At 40.0% G+C, this 16,402-nt stretch overlaps 1 protein-coding gene across 2 annotated transcripts; it reads left to right on the top strand.

Moving 5' to 3' along the window:
• The first annotated feature begins 278 nt into the window (after positions 1-278).
• LOC125291102 (polymerase delta-interacting protein 2-like) lies at positions 279-13,638 on the top strand. Of its 2 annotated transcripts, none has more exons than XM_048237651.1 (11): positions 279-493; positions 2,101-2,176; positions 3,078-3,175; positions 3,394-3,493; positions 3,607-3,682; positions 5,612-5,719; positions 5,950-6,086; positions 6,769-6,795; positions 7,015-7,140; positions 7,526-7,605; positions 9,608-11,885. In XM_048237651.1, the coding sequence occupies exons 1-11, from the start codon at positions 315-317 to the stop codon at positions 9,735-9,737; spliced, it is 1,137 nt and encodes a 378-aa protein (XP_048093608.1). In that variant the 5' UTR covers positions 279-314; the 3' UTR covers positions 9,738-11,885. The 2 variants fall into 2 exon arrangements, with proteins under 2 accessions (XP_048093608.1, XP_048093609.1); XM_048237652.1 differs by lacking the exon at positions 9,608-11,885 and adding an exon at positions 12,283-13,638 and having other exon boundaries at positions 281-493.
• The last annotated feature ends 2,764 nt before the right edge of the window (positions 13,639-16,402 follow it).

Raw genomic sequence — 16,402 nt, 5'->3', positions numbered from 1 at the left:
ACCCTCACTTCCATATGAGCAGGGTCCATATTGTTTTATGGTACAATTGATGCCTTTTGAATATACTTGTGATAGGCTGTGTGTAAATATGTATTGGGTGAACATATATAGTTTTTTGTGTTGCATTCAATATTTTGAACGAATTTTTGGTCAACATAGTCTGCCATTCAACTACAGACCGTATAAGCGTACAACTCATAAAACAGAAAGGTTAACCTTGGACCTCCGTTAAAAAATTCCTCATCGCAGCCATTCGATTTGGGCAACTCGTAGAACTCGTGAACGCGCAACGTAATAAGATAATCCAAACAAACATGGCAGCCTGTGCCCTACGACGAGGGCTGCTATCTACATTTAGCAAACTCAATAAACAACACACTAGTCGAGTATTATGCGTTGACTTCAACAGTAAAAGCGACTTGCAGAGGCCTAGGTTATTGTGCTCAACATGCAACGTATTCGACATACAGCAAAAACGGTTTATGTCATCACGGTGAGCAGTTGATCTGTTATGTCAGTTTACCTTTGCTAGCTAACTAGCTCGCAACGGATAGCACTTAGCTACCATGGCACACAATGTTATAGATCTAGTCAACTAAATATTTACTGTCATTGACGGAACTTATGCTGCGTGCCTGCTTGTCGTATGTGAAATGTATGTTTCCGATGTTGTTCTGAATGTAATGCCAGTCTGGTTTCTCAGCAACTGCACTTAATGTCAACTAAAGTGTAGTTCGTATCGACTGGCTAACACTAGCGTTACAGATAAAGCGAATGAGCTAGTTGCTAAATAGGTTATCAACATCAACGCTAATTGCGCCATGAGTTCCAAGCGTTGGAATCTGAGAGGACAGATATCGTATCGATACATGTCTTTTTGTTAGTGTTACCTCACACGTGTGTAATTTAGTTTTTCAGCTAGTGATATGAATCAGTGATACCCATCAGCTAGCTAGCGTTACCGTGCTAACGTTGCATGGATTTAGCTATGTAATATGCTGTTGAATCTAATACAAGGATACAAGGAAGTTTACTGTCACATGCATATAGTTACTGGATGTAAGAAATTCAGTGAAATTACGTCTGGTGTCAGCCTATCTAATGCATAAAGAACAGTAATGGATAGCTAATTATTTGGTGCAGCTTGCCAGATAGCTAATGTATTCCCCTGTTCTATCTACCATATGATGCATATGCATATGATTAATTGTTCCAAGTCACCCAATACTTTTTAACCATAAAAATCAGGCCCTCGTTATGTCTTGGCAGTTATGTCTAAGGTTGTGGTGTGGGTAAAGTTGGAAGTCAACGCCCCCCTACTTTGGCATGGGCTGCACGTGGCTTCTTCTTAACTCTCAAGGCGTGAAGAGACACAATTGTGGAACCACTAAATAGTACATTTACATAACCTATATTTGTGGAGGTGCGAGGTATTCACGCCTGTCGAAGATGTGAATCTGACTACAGTTACCTTATCAATCTCCAGATCACGTGTGGGGTCTCCTCATGGTGCATGCCTTTACTGTCTGGTCCATGGCTCTCAGAATAGGCGTGGTTTGATCTTGTTTTAAGCGATGCTTGGCTGTTGTTTTTATTGACAACGGGGCTGCCTCTACTGTAAACATGTTAAGATATTTAATCCATTCTATATCCTCCCCCTCATGACTCATGCTCCTGTAGGAACTAATACAAAATAGGATCATATGTCCTTTGCTATGTTCTTGAAGATTCTTGGAAAACAACATAGGATTACACAATTTGGATGTAGGATACATAAGAAAGATGACCTAAAGATGATGAAAACAATAGGCTTTAGTCCAGCTTTCTAAGAATATGACCTCTCTCTACATCATGCCAAAGCAATGATTGGTGTTCAATTTGTCCTGGGAGCTACATGGTCAACAAATGTTTTCCTAACATCCTTGATTTGTGTGTTTTTCTTGTCTTGACTGTTTGTGTGTGTTTGTATGTATGTATGTTTTGTCCTGTGTGTGGTGTGTTTGTATGTATGTTGGTATGTATGTTTTGTCCTCTGTACTCTGTTGGTGTTTTGTGTGGTGTTTGTGGTATTTGTATGTATGCATTGTTGGTGGGTAACAGGCCCGAGGGGAAGGTGCTGGAGACGGTAGGAGTATTTGAAGCGCCAAAGCAACACGGAAAATATGAAACTGGACAGGTATTGGCCTCACATGCAAGCTTTCTGATTGCTTTGTAATCACTGAGTAATTTGACTAAGTTATAGATAAAATCATCACAGTGTTTTAGCTTAAGTCACTCTATGGTTTTGTTGTCATATAAAATGTAGGGCTGTCAATCGATTAAAATAATTAATCTAATTAATTACATACTATGTGATTAATTAATCTAAATTAATCGCATATATAATTTTTGCTGTGAAAGTATTTTGAATATTTAAATTCAAATGAATCATTGAATAATCAGCATTTGTGACATTAACTTCAAAAACTCTTTTATTATTATTTTCACTATTCAAATAATTGCCATAATAATCTATGATATGACCTAATATGCTGAGGAAATAAATTCAAAAGTGCTTCGGGAAGAAGTTTTTTTTATTCACATACAAGGCATTTCAGGCCACAGATATGACCTAGGGAACACAATGAAAATAAATTAACACTCCCCTCAATGTCAACACTTATTTCTTTGCATTGATGTATATAGAGCACATTCCTTGCTGCAGACATTACAGAGGACCTTTTTTCAACAATTTATTTTTATCAACACAATCAGGCCGTTTTTTAAAAGTAAATGTTCCAATCAATGATCCAGGCAGCACGTTTTCTTCTCTCTCCTTCATTTTACAGTCTAATTTTTACTGACTAGAACTCGGGGTCAAAGGTCATACAGAATCGATTAATCTGCACTAATTTTTTTAATCAGTTATTTATTTATTTTTTCAAATTAATTAATCAGTAATTTTGACAGCCCTAATAAAAAGCAGCCTTTATTTGTGTGTGTGAGTATGAATAAGAAACCTGATGATGTCTGTTTGTATGCATTTGTGTGTCTGAATGTTGATAATATACTGTACATGTTTTTATTTTGCTCTGCAGTTGTTCCTGCACAGTGTGTTTGGCTACAGGGGCATAGTGCTCTTTCCCTGGCATGCCCGCCTGTATGATCGAGATGTATCACCACAAGCAGCTGAAAGGTGAGAACTCTCCTGTTTCCTCAGAGAGGCTACCTTTTACCTACATTCTATTTACAACATGAGACTATATGCACACATGTTTCCTTGCCATTAGTAATATAAGTCTATTTTCATGTGTGTAGATGGATATATGGATAAGAAGAATTGTACGTCAAATTAAAGGGAAATGTTATGGTCATACAGTCACACTTAAATTTGTTTTTGTTTTTTTTCTCTAGTAAGCCTGAAACTCCTGGAGCACATGGGTCTAAAGAAGTGAAAGGGAAAACACACACATACTACCAAGTTTTGATAGACACTAGAGACTGTCCTCACATAGTAAGTGGACCTGCTTTTGTCTCACAGGCAAACATATACACACAAGCATACACCCAAAAACATCTTCACCTCTACAGATTTGCTAATAAACACATCCTCTGTTCAATTTGCAGTCTCAAAGATCACAGACTGAGGCAGTTACATTTCTTGCCAATCACGATGATAGCAGAGCCCTTTATGCTATTCCAGGTGTGTTTAAAGATATTTTCTAATAACAGTGTTTTTTCTTTTGACTTATGACTGCACTATGTGTTTGTATTGGCTTGGTTGATGTATGTTACTGTAGGATGTGTGTCTGCAGTACCTATTAAAGGCACACTATGCAGGTTTTTTAGCTTAATATGCAAGTTTTTTAGCTTAATGTACCTTCATTTACCAGCTTCAGAGTCATTGGAATGGTTATATGACTTTTTTCGGGTTGAATGGTGGCCATCTCGCTTCCCTCTAGCGTAGGGTGACCAGATTTGTCGGAACTAAAACCGGGACACTTTGTGCGTGACCGCGTTTAATGGAAACATGCAGCAGCTCAGACAGACACAGACTTTTTTGTCTCTAGGCTAAGGCCAAAAGTTATAGGGGGTTCGAGTGTCACCCCCGATAAATTTTTATAAAATATTGTTAGGCCTGTGTAAACGCACAAGTTCTGCGCACTTTCAGTCAGAGAATAGGGCCTGCACTAGCCTACTAGCCTAGCCTAATAGTGATTTGTTTGTCTCCTAAGCATGCTCACCTGTTATCCAGACATACATGAAAACATTTAACTCACAGCCATTTTGAGAAGGATGACTTTCTCGTCAACATTGTCGTAGCGTAGCCTAACCGTTAAAACAAGGCAGATATGAAGAGGCATTGCAACAATGTTTACGGATACATTGTAATGCTTTTTGCTTGTTGCAAAGATTATGCAGATAGCTACGATTGACTGAGACATGCACGCACAAACACATTATCGAAATCATACGGCAGACGCTTTAGGCTAGCTTTCAACATGGGTTTAATGATCGGGCTATAATAATGCTGCTTTCGAGATGTCTCGTAAATCATCGTACACTCACCCGTACAACATGTACCGATGAGTGGCTTTAGGAACGCCTTTCTCTCGAGCCACGAGGGGCATTAGCAGGAGGCTAGTCATTGTTATTGTTTTGTAGCCTGTAGCCTCTAGCTAAACGGCTGGAAAACAAATTGTTACATTGTATTGCAGGCACAGCAAGACCGTGCAATGCATGAATTGGTGACCGGATTGAAGCAGCAATGTAATCTAGTGTGTAAGAGCATTACATCAACTTTAACATGACCAACACAGTACATATGCAAAAAAAATACATGCCATCTCATCTCAACTATGGGCGCAGCCATGTTTGTTGTAAGGTCGTCCGTCCACCTCGTGGTACCCTCAAGTACTCCGAGGTAAAGTGGGCGTGCCTGCCCAAAAAAGCTGGGTAATTTACACTTTCCAACTCGGGCGGCGGATTTACGAGATTTCTCGAAAGCAGCATTAGACCATGTCGGCTATGTAATCTCTGACAATCGGGGCACTTTAATAGTGGTTGGTGTAAACCGGGACATTTTAGTGTCCAGACAGGCTTTTGTCGGGACTCGGGACACGCATCTCAAAACCGGAACGTTTGGTCACCATACCCTAGCGCCTGTGAGCGGAAAAACCACCCTTGCAACTGTGGGCCGGCGGGCCGACGGCCTCAGTGTCAGGAAATATAACGAGTGTAACGAATTGCTTTACTGCATTCAAATACACATACACGCCAGGCACCGGCTAGAAAAAGGTAGCGATGGAGTTTCTCAGACATTCGTCATGACAGAGCAAGCGAAAAATGAGCAAAAACCGAAAAAAACAATAAGGAAATTGCCAATACTGCATAGTTTACCTTTAAATGAGAATTCCGGTGTGATATTGACCTAAAGTGTGTTGAAACATGATACCTAGTGTGAACGTATGTCTCATAGCCCATTTCGGCTTGTCCCCTGCACTCCGAAATCTGGCGCTAGTTTATTTTATTAATGCAAATTCTTAAATGTAATATTTTTGCTGTGAACTGACTTTTGCTTTGTATTGAGATCTGCCAAAATTGTTTCATTCTTTTGTGTCCTTTTTTGTAGGTCTGGATTATGTTAGTCATGAAGATATTCTCCCTTACAACTCAACCGATCAAATTCCCATTCAGCATGAACTATTTGAGCGATTCCTCATGTTCAACGCCGGCAAAGGTATGAAATATATGACTTAGTATTTTAATGAAAATGTATCATATTTTCCAATGTCCCTTCTTTTGGAGAGCATCATTATAAAAGTACACACTCAGCGGAACAGTAATGTCTTTTTTGTAGATGTTATTTAGATAGAAAGTATTGCATATTACCATTACACTGTGCTGTATTACAGAAACAAATTGTATACAACATGTGCCTGATGTCCTTTGTGATTCCTTGTGTGGCAGTGCCCCCCTTTATTCCCAGAGACACGTTGCGGGCGTGGCAGGAGAAGAACCACCCCTGGCTGGAGCTGTCTGACGTGCACCGGGAGACCACGGAGAACATCCGTGTCACAGTCATCCCTTTCTACATGGGCATGAGGGTAGGTCAGCTCGTCTGGCTCTCATGCAGGAGGACAGAGCCAGATCCCAGTGATGAAAAAGCATGGTCCCACCACCTCTACATCACAAAATAATGATCTGTCATAGATCAACGCTGTAGTGTGAAAGTCTAAAAAAAGACTAAATGGGCGGTCATGTGTGGTTATTTTGTCAGGTGGAGTGAAGCTGTCAGAATTATCACAATCTTCTAGCAAAATGTATAGATATTACAAACAACGTTGTGCATTGAGAGGCAACATTGAGTGGAAAAAATACAATGATAAAGCAGTACTGTTTTTTTATTATTAAAAGTATTGTTATTATTAAATTATTCTTTTTTTACAGTAGCAAGCCATTCAGTTGTTATTCAGTAATTTTGCATCTTATTCCATTTGACACAGTGACCTGTCAATAATATTTGAGGAAGCAATCACATTTTTTTTTTTTTTTTTTAACCGTGGCTGAGGGTTCTAAGTGGTCATGGAATTTCTGGGATATTATGGAGTTATGGAATTTTCAGGCATGAAAGGTCATGTTTTTTTAGTCTGTAAAAGTCAGGATAAAATCAGGGAATTTCACATTTGACTTAGAGTGGGAACCCTGTTGATTAATTAGTACCTTCACTGTACTATGTATAAAGCCATAGCACTACAACTCATAACATGCTTTGTCTTTGTCCTCCAGGAAGCACAGACATCTCATGTTTACTGGGTAAGTCTTGTTTGTCACTAATTCCTCCTGTCCCAAGTAGTGCATGCCTATCTCTCTTCACTCTGTAGGCCACAAGTGAATGTAATATGTGCAATATCATTGCCATTTCTGGTACTGCAAGAAACTTTAATTGTCTTTTGAACTCAACTGAAGTGTTAAAGTTCACCTGTTACAACTACTGTTGTGTCCATGTGCGTATGTGTGTGCGCGCTGTTGCAGTGGCGTTACTGCATCCGGCTGGAGAACATGGGCAGTGAGGTGGTGCAGCTACGAGAGCGCCACTGGAGGATTTTCAGCCTATCGGGCACGCTGGAGACCGTCAGAGGGAGAGGGGTCGTAGGGAGGGTCAGTTGCCTTCCTCCGTCTATGCTAAAGCATGAGAGCATTGGAATCAGAACTTGTGTTTTTATGTTCATAAGTAGTTTATCTTGAAAAATAAATGTTTTCACTGATCATTTATAAAGGGTATGAATAATTTTGAACGTGCCATTTTTCATAAAAATGTTTAAAAAAAAAAGATGAAAACCCTTCTTTTTTGATTTTGTGCTCCTACCACGTTGTCTTGCAACCTTTAGCCATGTGGCAGTGTAATTTTCAGCCAGAATAACACATTAAATCAGTATTTGTCAGGGGTATGAATAATGTTGTTCTTAACTGTACAATCGCTGACAGCACCTTTAATGAAAGAAACCAGAAACTTCTGTCTACTGATGACATGTTTATGTTGCAGGAGCCTGTGTTATCCAAAGAGCAGCCAGCCTTTCAGTACAGCAGTCATGTCTCTCTCCAGGCCCCCAGTGGACATATGTGGTGAGTTGCATGTCCGACCTTACAGATTTTAGATCTCTCTGTCTTGTGTGTCTCAAAATGTCAAAAAACCAAATAAACTTTTACAGTCAATTTCATACATTTCTGAAAATTAAAGGAACTACATTTTAGAAATGTCGGGAAGTGTCATTCCCATGTGCCTTGCAAAAGTATCCACCTGCCTTGGCCTTTAGTTCTGTTTGTTGCCTTGCAACCTGAAATTTAAAAGGATAATTGGGTAAAAAAAAAAAAAAAACAGACTTTGACTGTGTATAATTATTAATTTTAATATTTAATACTTTATAGAGCAGCACTGCAAGTCTGCTGGGGGGTGTGTCTCTATAAGCTGAACACATCTCGTCACCGGGACTTTTACTTACTCTTCTGGTCTGTAGTCTGGCTTTTGACCACGTGATGTCAGTACATTTAAATAGTTTGCCACCTGAGTGTATGCTTAAGCTCATTGTCTGGCAGGAAGGTGAATCTCCATGACAGTCTCAAATCTCAGGAATACTGAAACAAGTTTCCCTCAGACATTTCACTGAATTTAATGCCATCCATATACCATTCAAACAGACCATAATACGTCTTCCATGTTCAGGGAGTCTCCCACAGGCCTTTTGGTGAAATCAAAAAGTGTTTTGAAGTAATGTTTTTATTTTTTCTGGTCACCCTTCTGATAAAGCCAGCTCTGTGGAGAACACAGCTTGAGATGGTCCTGTAGACGGATACTCCTATCTCAAGGACTTTTCCAACTCCTTTGGTCTCGTTTTTGCCTCTGATTAAAGGGGTGCGCACACCAGCGCCGTCATGAGTGTGGCACACTCCGCTTTCAACATTCAATTGCTTAGATCCCATTATTCTCAGTACAACCCCGCACACCAGCGTCAAACTCTGCTGCCACCTCCTTGTGGATTACGACTGAGATGATGTGACCCTTAGATTGTACTCTGGTGGATTTAACTAATAATGTGACTTCTAAAGGTAATGATTTCATGTAGGAATTTCATACATTGAATATACCACTTTTTTTAGTATTTTTTTTATAGTCGTTTTTAAATAAGTTTTTTCCTCACTTCACTAATGTTAATCCAAATAAAGTCCATTTAAGTGACAGGTAATATAAAAAAGGAAAAGCACTTAGGCACCGTTCACACTGACACACCTTTTTCCTCCAGGTGTTCAAATTCAATAGATTCCTTATGGAATGATGCGACTGACCGTTGCATTGCCTCCAAGTTTTGAGGTTGTGTTTTTTCCCCCAATGGGTCTCTGCTTAGCAGCCTGTCCCAGTCAGCAAGCTAGCTATTTAGCTAAATGGCACATAACATGTACACAATCAACTTCCATCTTGCATGTTTTTAACACTCACTACTTTGGAATGCTTTCTTTTTGGAGGTGAAAAAAGCATGCTAGTGTGAGTGCTGCCTAAGGAGGGTGAAGAGCAAGGCACTGTGCATTTATGTTTTTACAGCTGTGTGTGACAGTTGCTTGATAATAATTTTTCAATCTTTTTCCAAACTCTGTGAAATGTTGTTTAAATCATATACCAGCCTCTATCATATACCAGCCTCTAAGTCCCAGTTAAAATAATTTTTCATTGTACATAGGCAAACCTCACCCAAAATGAGTTTCAGGATGAGTAAGTCACCCTGAATGAAATTCCTGGATTTTCCTGGAATGCCACTGCTGTTGGTTCAAATTGAGTTTCTGTGGAATTAAAAATAAAAACGGATCAAGAGCTAGTACTCGAATATGCCTAAGTTTACAGTTTTGGTATTTTCCATGGATAATGGAGTTAAGTCTTAACCTGAATATTGGATGCTTGGATACTATGTTAATTTTACCAAACGGAGGTTTGAATAATGCATTGGAGTGCCCTTTGTGTGTGTACTGTAGTATTGACCTGTGTTCTAGACTCCAGTAGTCTGTAGTGTGTAGTGAGCGGTGTCTGGTCAGCTGCTGAGTCTCTGACGGCGCGTCTTCTGTGTGTCGCCCCCTGCAGGGGCTCCTACCGGCTTGAGAGGCCCAATGGCACCTTCTTCGATGTGCGCATCCCGCCCTTCTCGCTCGAAAGCAAGAAAGACGATACTCCCAACGGCTTCCTGCCTGGGCCCTTCACCTCACTGGCCTAAGGGCCAACCAGAGCTGCCCTGTGCAACCCCCAACCCCACCCCCAACATGCACCTCCACCCTAGACCCCAAATTACACTTTTATTCACCAGATACAACCCCACCCCCAACATGCACCTCCACCCTAGACCCCAAATTACACTTTTATTCACCAGATACAACCCCACCCCCAACATGCACCTCCACCCTAGACCCCAAATTACACTTTTATTCACCAGATACAACCCCACCCCCAACATGCACCTCCACCCTAGACCCCAAATTACACTTTTATTCACCAGATACAACCCCACCCCAACATGCACCTCCACCCTAGACCCCAAATTACACTTTTATTCACCAGATACAACCCCACCCCCAACATGCACCTCCACCTACTCTCACTCTTCCCTAAATCCTGATCTCTTCTTTTCATCCCCTTTTATCATATCTGTTTTTAAAAACAATCAGACCTATTGAGTGTCCCAATGTTTTTAAGCTATATTCTGAGCCATAAAGATGCAGGTAGTTGGAGACAGGCAAGGTACAATTTTAAGATGCACTTAGGAAGTCATGTTTAAGACACACGAGAGGAAAGCTATTTAAGAAATAAATCAATTGTTACTTGACTATCTATGCACACAGTATTGTTTGTTAATATTAGGCAGGTAATAATATGCAACATCATAATAACTTATTTATTTTGGAGAAACAGCACTTATGTTGCAGTTATAACAATCTGTAATTATTGTAATGGATGTTGGACCTTTCTTTCATCTGGAGTGGCAGGTTGAAGTAAACATTGCCTGACCTAACTGCGTGTGCAGTTATGATGTCTTTAGTCATGTAGTGACCTCATAAAATGTCTGTACGCATTGCAAATGGCAATAGAGGAAATTATGGTCAGTCTAAGGATTGTAGGCAGGACGTAGTTGCTCCTTTTTTTTGCAATTCTCCCTTCACCTTCTCTGTTTTAGGGTGCGTTCGTAAATTGTCACTCCGAGCGCTCCAAGCACACTTAACTATTTGTAAATTCGGATTTATCGTGTGTTTATTTAGAGCGTCACTCTCCGAGCGCTCAGAGCATGTCAGATTGAATTTACGAACGCACCCTTAATCTCATCACCTACCCAGTGACTAGGTCTTTTAACAGTTTCTCTGATGAAGCTTCATCTTATCTAAATGAGATTATGTCAACACTAACCCAAATAATAGTAATCAAACATCTGGATTGTGATGTCCTTTACCTTTCACCACATATTAAGCCACAGAACATGGCCACAGAATATCTGCAGATATTTATAAGTGAATGTGAGGGAATTTGTGTTGTATGTATGTTCGATTCTACTGTGAAGTGGATGTGTGAAAGACAAAGCACCTCCAGGAAGAGACTACTGTGTAATCTGATGGACATTGCATTGGAGAAGTGCTGTCAGGAAGCCTTTTTTTTTTTTTTTTAAATAAGCACAGATGAAGATGTGCAAATATCGTGCCATTGTTGGACCCTTATGCATTTTTTTCAATGCAGGTTTATAATATCATGTTTGATTACATTTCCACCTCTAAAAACCCTTAACCCCGAGGTTGGGAAGTGTTGCCACATAGAAGCTGCTACACAAATTACTCAGATGATAATTTTCATGAACACACAATCTACCCTATCTAGCCGTTTCAACTTTTTTTTTTTTTTTTTTGGCTTGAAAGATTTACCGATGGTGCTCACCTGTACTGTTTTCTCTCAGTGGAATCACATAATGATAGTAGTTGTTTTAACACCTCCGACTGTCATGTACGGCCCTGTCATCTTTGCTTTCTGTAGCACTTTGTCAGCCTATTGAGGAAATATGCCACCAAATGATGTCTCCTTGAGATCCTCAGTGTACATTTTGTAATTTATACCTGTTGTGATATTAATGTTAAAATATACATGATATGATTGATGTAGGAAGTGTTATAACCCCAAGCTGTTTGTAGTCTTGATCTGCTGCTGTGGATGGGAGCTGATTCCTGTCCTTGACTTGGATTGTTTTTTTTTTTCATCTTTTTCTTTTTTCTTTTTGTTTGTTTTATTGCTTTATTTGATAGGGAAATTCAACTGATACTGAATGTGTCTGAAAGAGATCTGTGTAAGGCTCTTAAACGTTGAGTATAATAAAATAAATCAAATAGAAGTTACGTTGTCATTTTCTCAAAGAGTTCACCTGACAAAAGTCCCTTTTGTCGTTGCAGATTGCAACAGAGACACTGTATGCACTGAGCGGTTATTGGACGTTGTTCAGTGAATAGAAGCTTTGGAGGAGCACCTCCACCTCAGGCCCATTTAGAGTAAATGTCAGATTCATAAGACCAGGTCAGAGTCAGGCCTCATTGTTGCTGTCCTCCGCACAGCTAATATCAGTGCTTGACCTGTGCTATGCCTGCAGGTTCAGCCTAGTCCCTCAAATCTCTTTGAAAGGCAGAGATGGCGTCAGTTGGTTTTGTGACTGGCTTTTCTCACCGCCTTTTCCTTTTATGCCCTTGAATGCGTGTGCGGGACTCATCATTGACCACTGTGTTCACCTTTCGTAGGGGAACGTTTTCCTTCCAGAGGCCCAATGGGGAGATGTTTGACGTAGCCATCCCCTCCTTCTCCCTGGACAGCCATGGACACAGGGACAGCCCCTACTCCTTCCTCTTCTGAAGCAACCCCTTCAATCCTCGTTTCCTTTTTCCATTATACACACCCTCACGCACAGTCTGCTCGTGAACAAGTAAGCTGTGATCCTCTCACCAGACATATCACAAGTGGTGAGATGTCGGACTTTTAAAAAAAACTTGTTGAGGCCATACTATGGCTTAAGCTTGATTGGTGAAAAGTGATTAACTGCCTAGTGACGTGTAATTCGTACATTTTATGTTGTCCCCAAACATTTTATGCCAATGAGGGGATACATTTTAATAATAGTTCCCAATGCATTTTGACCCTACATCATGTTCATCAAGTCTTACAAGCTGGTGAGCGTTTTAGAGATTTTCACTCTGTTCAAATGATTGACCATTCACAGTATTACCTCAGTCTTATTACCCTGACCCACACCAGGTGCAGGACAGCATTTGAAAACATAGGTCAATTTTTCAGATTTTATAAAAACAGATTCCACTTGGAACATCCAATGGAGCAGTGTTGGCTGTACACCACAGCATGTGGAGATCATCTAAGAGCTTTCACAATAAGCTATAAGTATTTCTACTACCTCACACAAAGCTGTAACACTGCAAACTTTTTTTCTTTTATACATACCAATACATTCTGGGAACATTTACAATATTATTGTGAAATTATCTGGAGATGAACCACAGATCAGAAACAAACATGCACTGTCACGGACATTTTTATAAATGCAAATGCAGTTTTGTACACTAGATGCCAGTGTTCGCTTTACTTTCTCATATAATAAAGTGGAGGACAGGGATGCACTTTACATGCTTTCCACTGAAGGTTACAGTCAATAAGATGTTTTTTGTTTCTGTAAATGGGGGTTTCAATTTACACAAGCAGCAGAAATCAGCTTGTGTTGTATTGTTTTAGTGGCATAGCAATGTGAGGCCCTCCAAAGATCCCAGAACATATGTGTGATGCAGATGGGAAAGACTGGTAACATTATTGATAACTGGACTGAGAATTTGGAAGGCAGTCTGCAAATTTGAATTCCTGAAGTGTCTTTGCAATGCGCTGTAGCTGGTGAAGCAGTGTGTTAATTGAAAAGTCTATGGTAAATGGAGTTGAAGTTGTTGAAGCTTTGTGAAACCATAAATTAAGGTAGAATCTTGTAAAACCTAGAAAATGCTCATAAAATGTAATACATAATACAAAAAATGTAAATGTAAAACAAAAAATAAACCTCCATAAGTCTCCTCTAAACAATAATAAAAAAAATGTCTTATATTAATCACTTAACCATCTGGTATTTTAACAGAGATAAGAAATGTTTGCAACCCCACTTAACCATCTGGTGTTCTGACAAAGATAAGAAATGTTTATGACCCCCCATCCTGATGGTTACCCACAATTCGCTGACACAAGGGTTAATTTAACTAAACATTCTAACGTAGGAGTTTCAGAAAACACAAGGGTCAGAGTAAGGAGATGACAATTAGATTTCACTACATGTATATAAGGTATACTAAACATTCAATGAAAAAAATAAAAAATTATCCCACAGTTTTAGTAGATGGTTTTTAGTTAAATATGTGTGTGAGATTTTTCTCAGTTATGTAAATATGTGATAATATACACGTCTTCACATTCAAAGCACACAATACATTCTGTGCTGAACACAATACAGACAACTGACACGAAATACAGCTGACACGTAAAGTGACGGGCAACCTGCTGTCATGTATGTCAATGTATCTGCCATTTTACCTGATTACCTGAATCACCTGCCATTTTACCTGATAACCTACACCCGTCAGATTTCTCATGTCACTGAAATGAGCACCACAGATAATTAGAAGAAAGTTCCAATTCCATGTAGTGACAATGATATACACAGTACAGCCCTGCAAACATGATGACATACTGTGTATATCATTGTCACTACACTCATTAGAAGTGGGTCCCTCCCTTAAAGCTGCAGTTGGCAAGATTTTTTTGATCATATTCACTGAAACCTGACTGCTCTGACAGAACAACACACTTCTACCTCCACCTAGAGTAGAGTTTAGATTCTCTGCCCGAGCCTGTATTTGACCGGGCCAGGTCGGCCGATATTTCCAGTCACTATCCTCGGGCTGGGTTGGGTCCTTAATCAAGCATTTGTGTGTGTGTGTGTTTTTTTTTTAATCATTAGCCTACTTGGGTGGGGAGCTATGCCATAGTCAGAAATATTATATATATATATTTAACAAAGTAGGCCTAAGTAACACATGTGTACAGTTATACAAGTTAGCCCATAGCATTTACCCCCCTATTTTGAGTTTTTCCTCGAAATTGCACACCGCCTACTTACAATGGCCCTGTTGCCACATACTTTTACTTATAATCAAGTGCCTGACCTCTTTGGAAAGCTAAGGCCTTGTAGAATTTTTTGGTACCAATAGATTGACTGTGTGATGAACTATCAGAGAGTGGCAAAGGGTAGAATGATAGTTTTTCTTTTAGGCGGTTATGTACATCTCTAGAAATGACCACATTCTGCCCTCTTGGTCACTTGTATTGTCTTGAAAACACCACTGAGGCCCACTACCAGGTCTTATGAATCTGTATCTCAAAGTAGATCCCTATAGGATGAAGTATGACTGTGTGGGACCCATATTTGTGTGGGCATACACATGCATTTTGCTTTGGAGACTCCAAAAGGACCTTTGGTTACCCAAAACACATACTGACCAAAAAACTTCCTATACAAGAACCCCTTTATGTAGAACCATGATCTTGGTGTCAAATGAAAGGTTACACTCTGTGTCATGTTGCTTGTACCTGGAGTGCTTTGCAGTGGCTGTGCCATGAATCCAGAGAAGCATTATCTGACCTGAAACTCTTACTTTTGCTCCTACGCCTTTGAGATTTCCATGAAAAAAGGACAAACAAGGTAATGCAGTGAACATTTGTATTATAAAATGAAACAAAGGTAAAAAAAATAGTAAATATTATAAATATAAAAAGGTAAAAAATTAAATGCAGTGCAAAAATTCAAAAAATAACAAATACCCTGGCAAACGAAACATCAAATGATTCACATTCAATGCAATACAAATGTATTTGTGTTGGCAACCACAGTCAACAAAATGGAGCGTGTTATGAACAACTGAAATAGTTCTAAAATTGTGTACTGTGCAGAATTACGCTGGGGACCAGGAGTCCTCATAGGGCAAAACGTGGGCTGTGGTGGTATGGTGTCCTGGATGTCCATCCTAAGCCATGGTTCTGCGTCTCCGCTCTCCTGTCTGCTGCGGGAGCACCCTCTTCCCCTGCCTTGGCCTCTCCCTCTTCCTCTGCCTCTCCCCCTGCTTCTTGCAGCACCCTTTCCTCTTCTTGTCCCACTGGTCTCAGCCACCGGCTCCTCTTCCTCAGACACAGGATCCTCAGCTCTTGTTTTTTTGCTTGGCGGGGCCCAGTCTTCATCGCCGTCACTGAAACAATTGTACAGGTGGAAGTTAGACTCAGACCCACTAAAGTATATGAAAACCCTTCCCAACAACGTATACAAATGATATAAATGTGTGTACTCAGGTCACACCTCCCCCTGCACTCTCAGGGCTAGTCCACACGTACGAAACCGATCTTTTTTTCCTCCGTCTTCCCTGAAACCGCATCAAGAATATTTGCGTCCAAACGGATCCATCTCAACACGACTCAACATGTTACTTCATACCCCAGGCCTATAGGTGGCACTGTTTCTTTACAGAAATTGACCAAAGTTTGTGCTTTACAAACAGACAGAATAAGCTGACAAAATGGCTAGTGCAAGGAAACCAGAATTGTTTGTGTGGACTGATGGTGAACTGTCAACTGTAAAACTAATCAACTTTATTTTACGGTTTGTGAAGGGTGCAGTCCCGTCCTTTATATGGCTAACGCAGGTAGGCCTACTAATCACCTTTACTTTCTTTGGTTGTAGTCCGTGATTCACATTAGTTTTGGCTATCACTAAAGGCAAGGCTTACCCAAGTTCTAGGCTATTCTGTCGCCACATTTATAATATTG

Source organism: Alosa alosa, chromosome 2 (genome assembly GCF_017589495.1).
Source record: "Alosa alosa isolate M-15738 ecotype Scorff River chromosome 2, AALO_Geno_1.1, whole genome shotgun sequence".
NCBI lineage: Eukaryota > Metazoa > Chordata > Actinopteri > Clupeiformes > Clupeidae > Alosa > Alosa alosa.
This window is presented reverse-complemented; position numbering and strand designations above follow the sequence as displayed.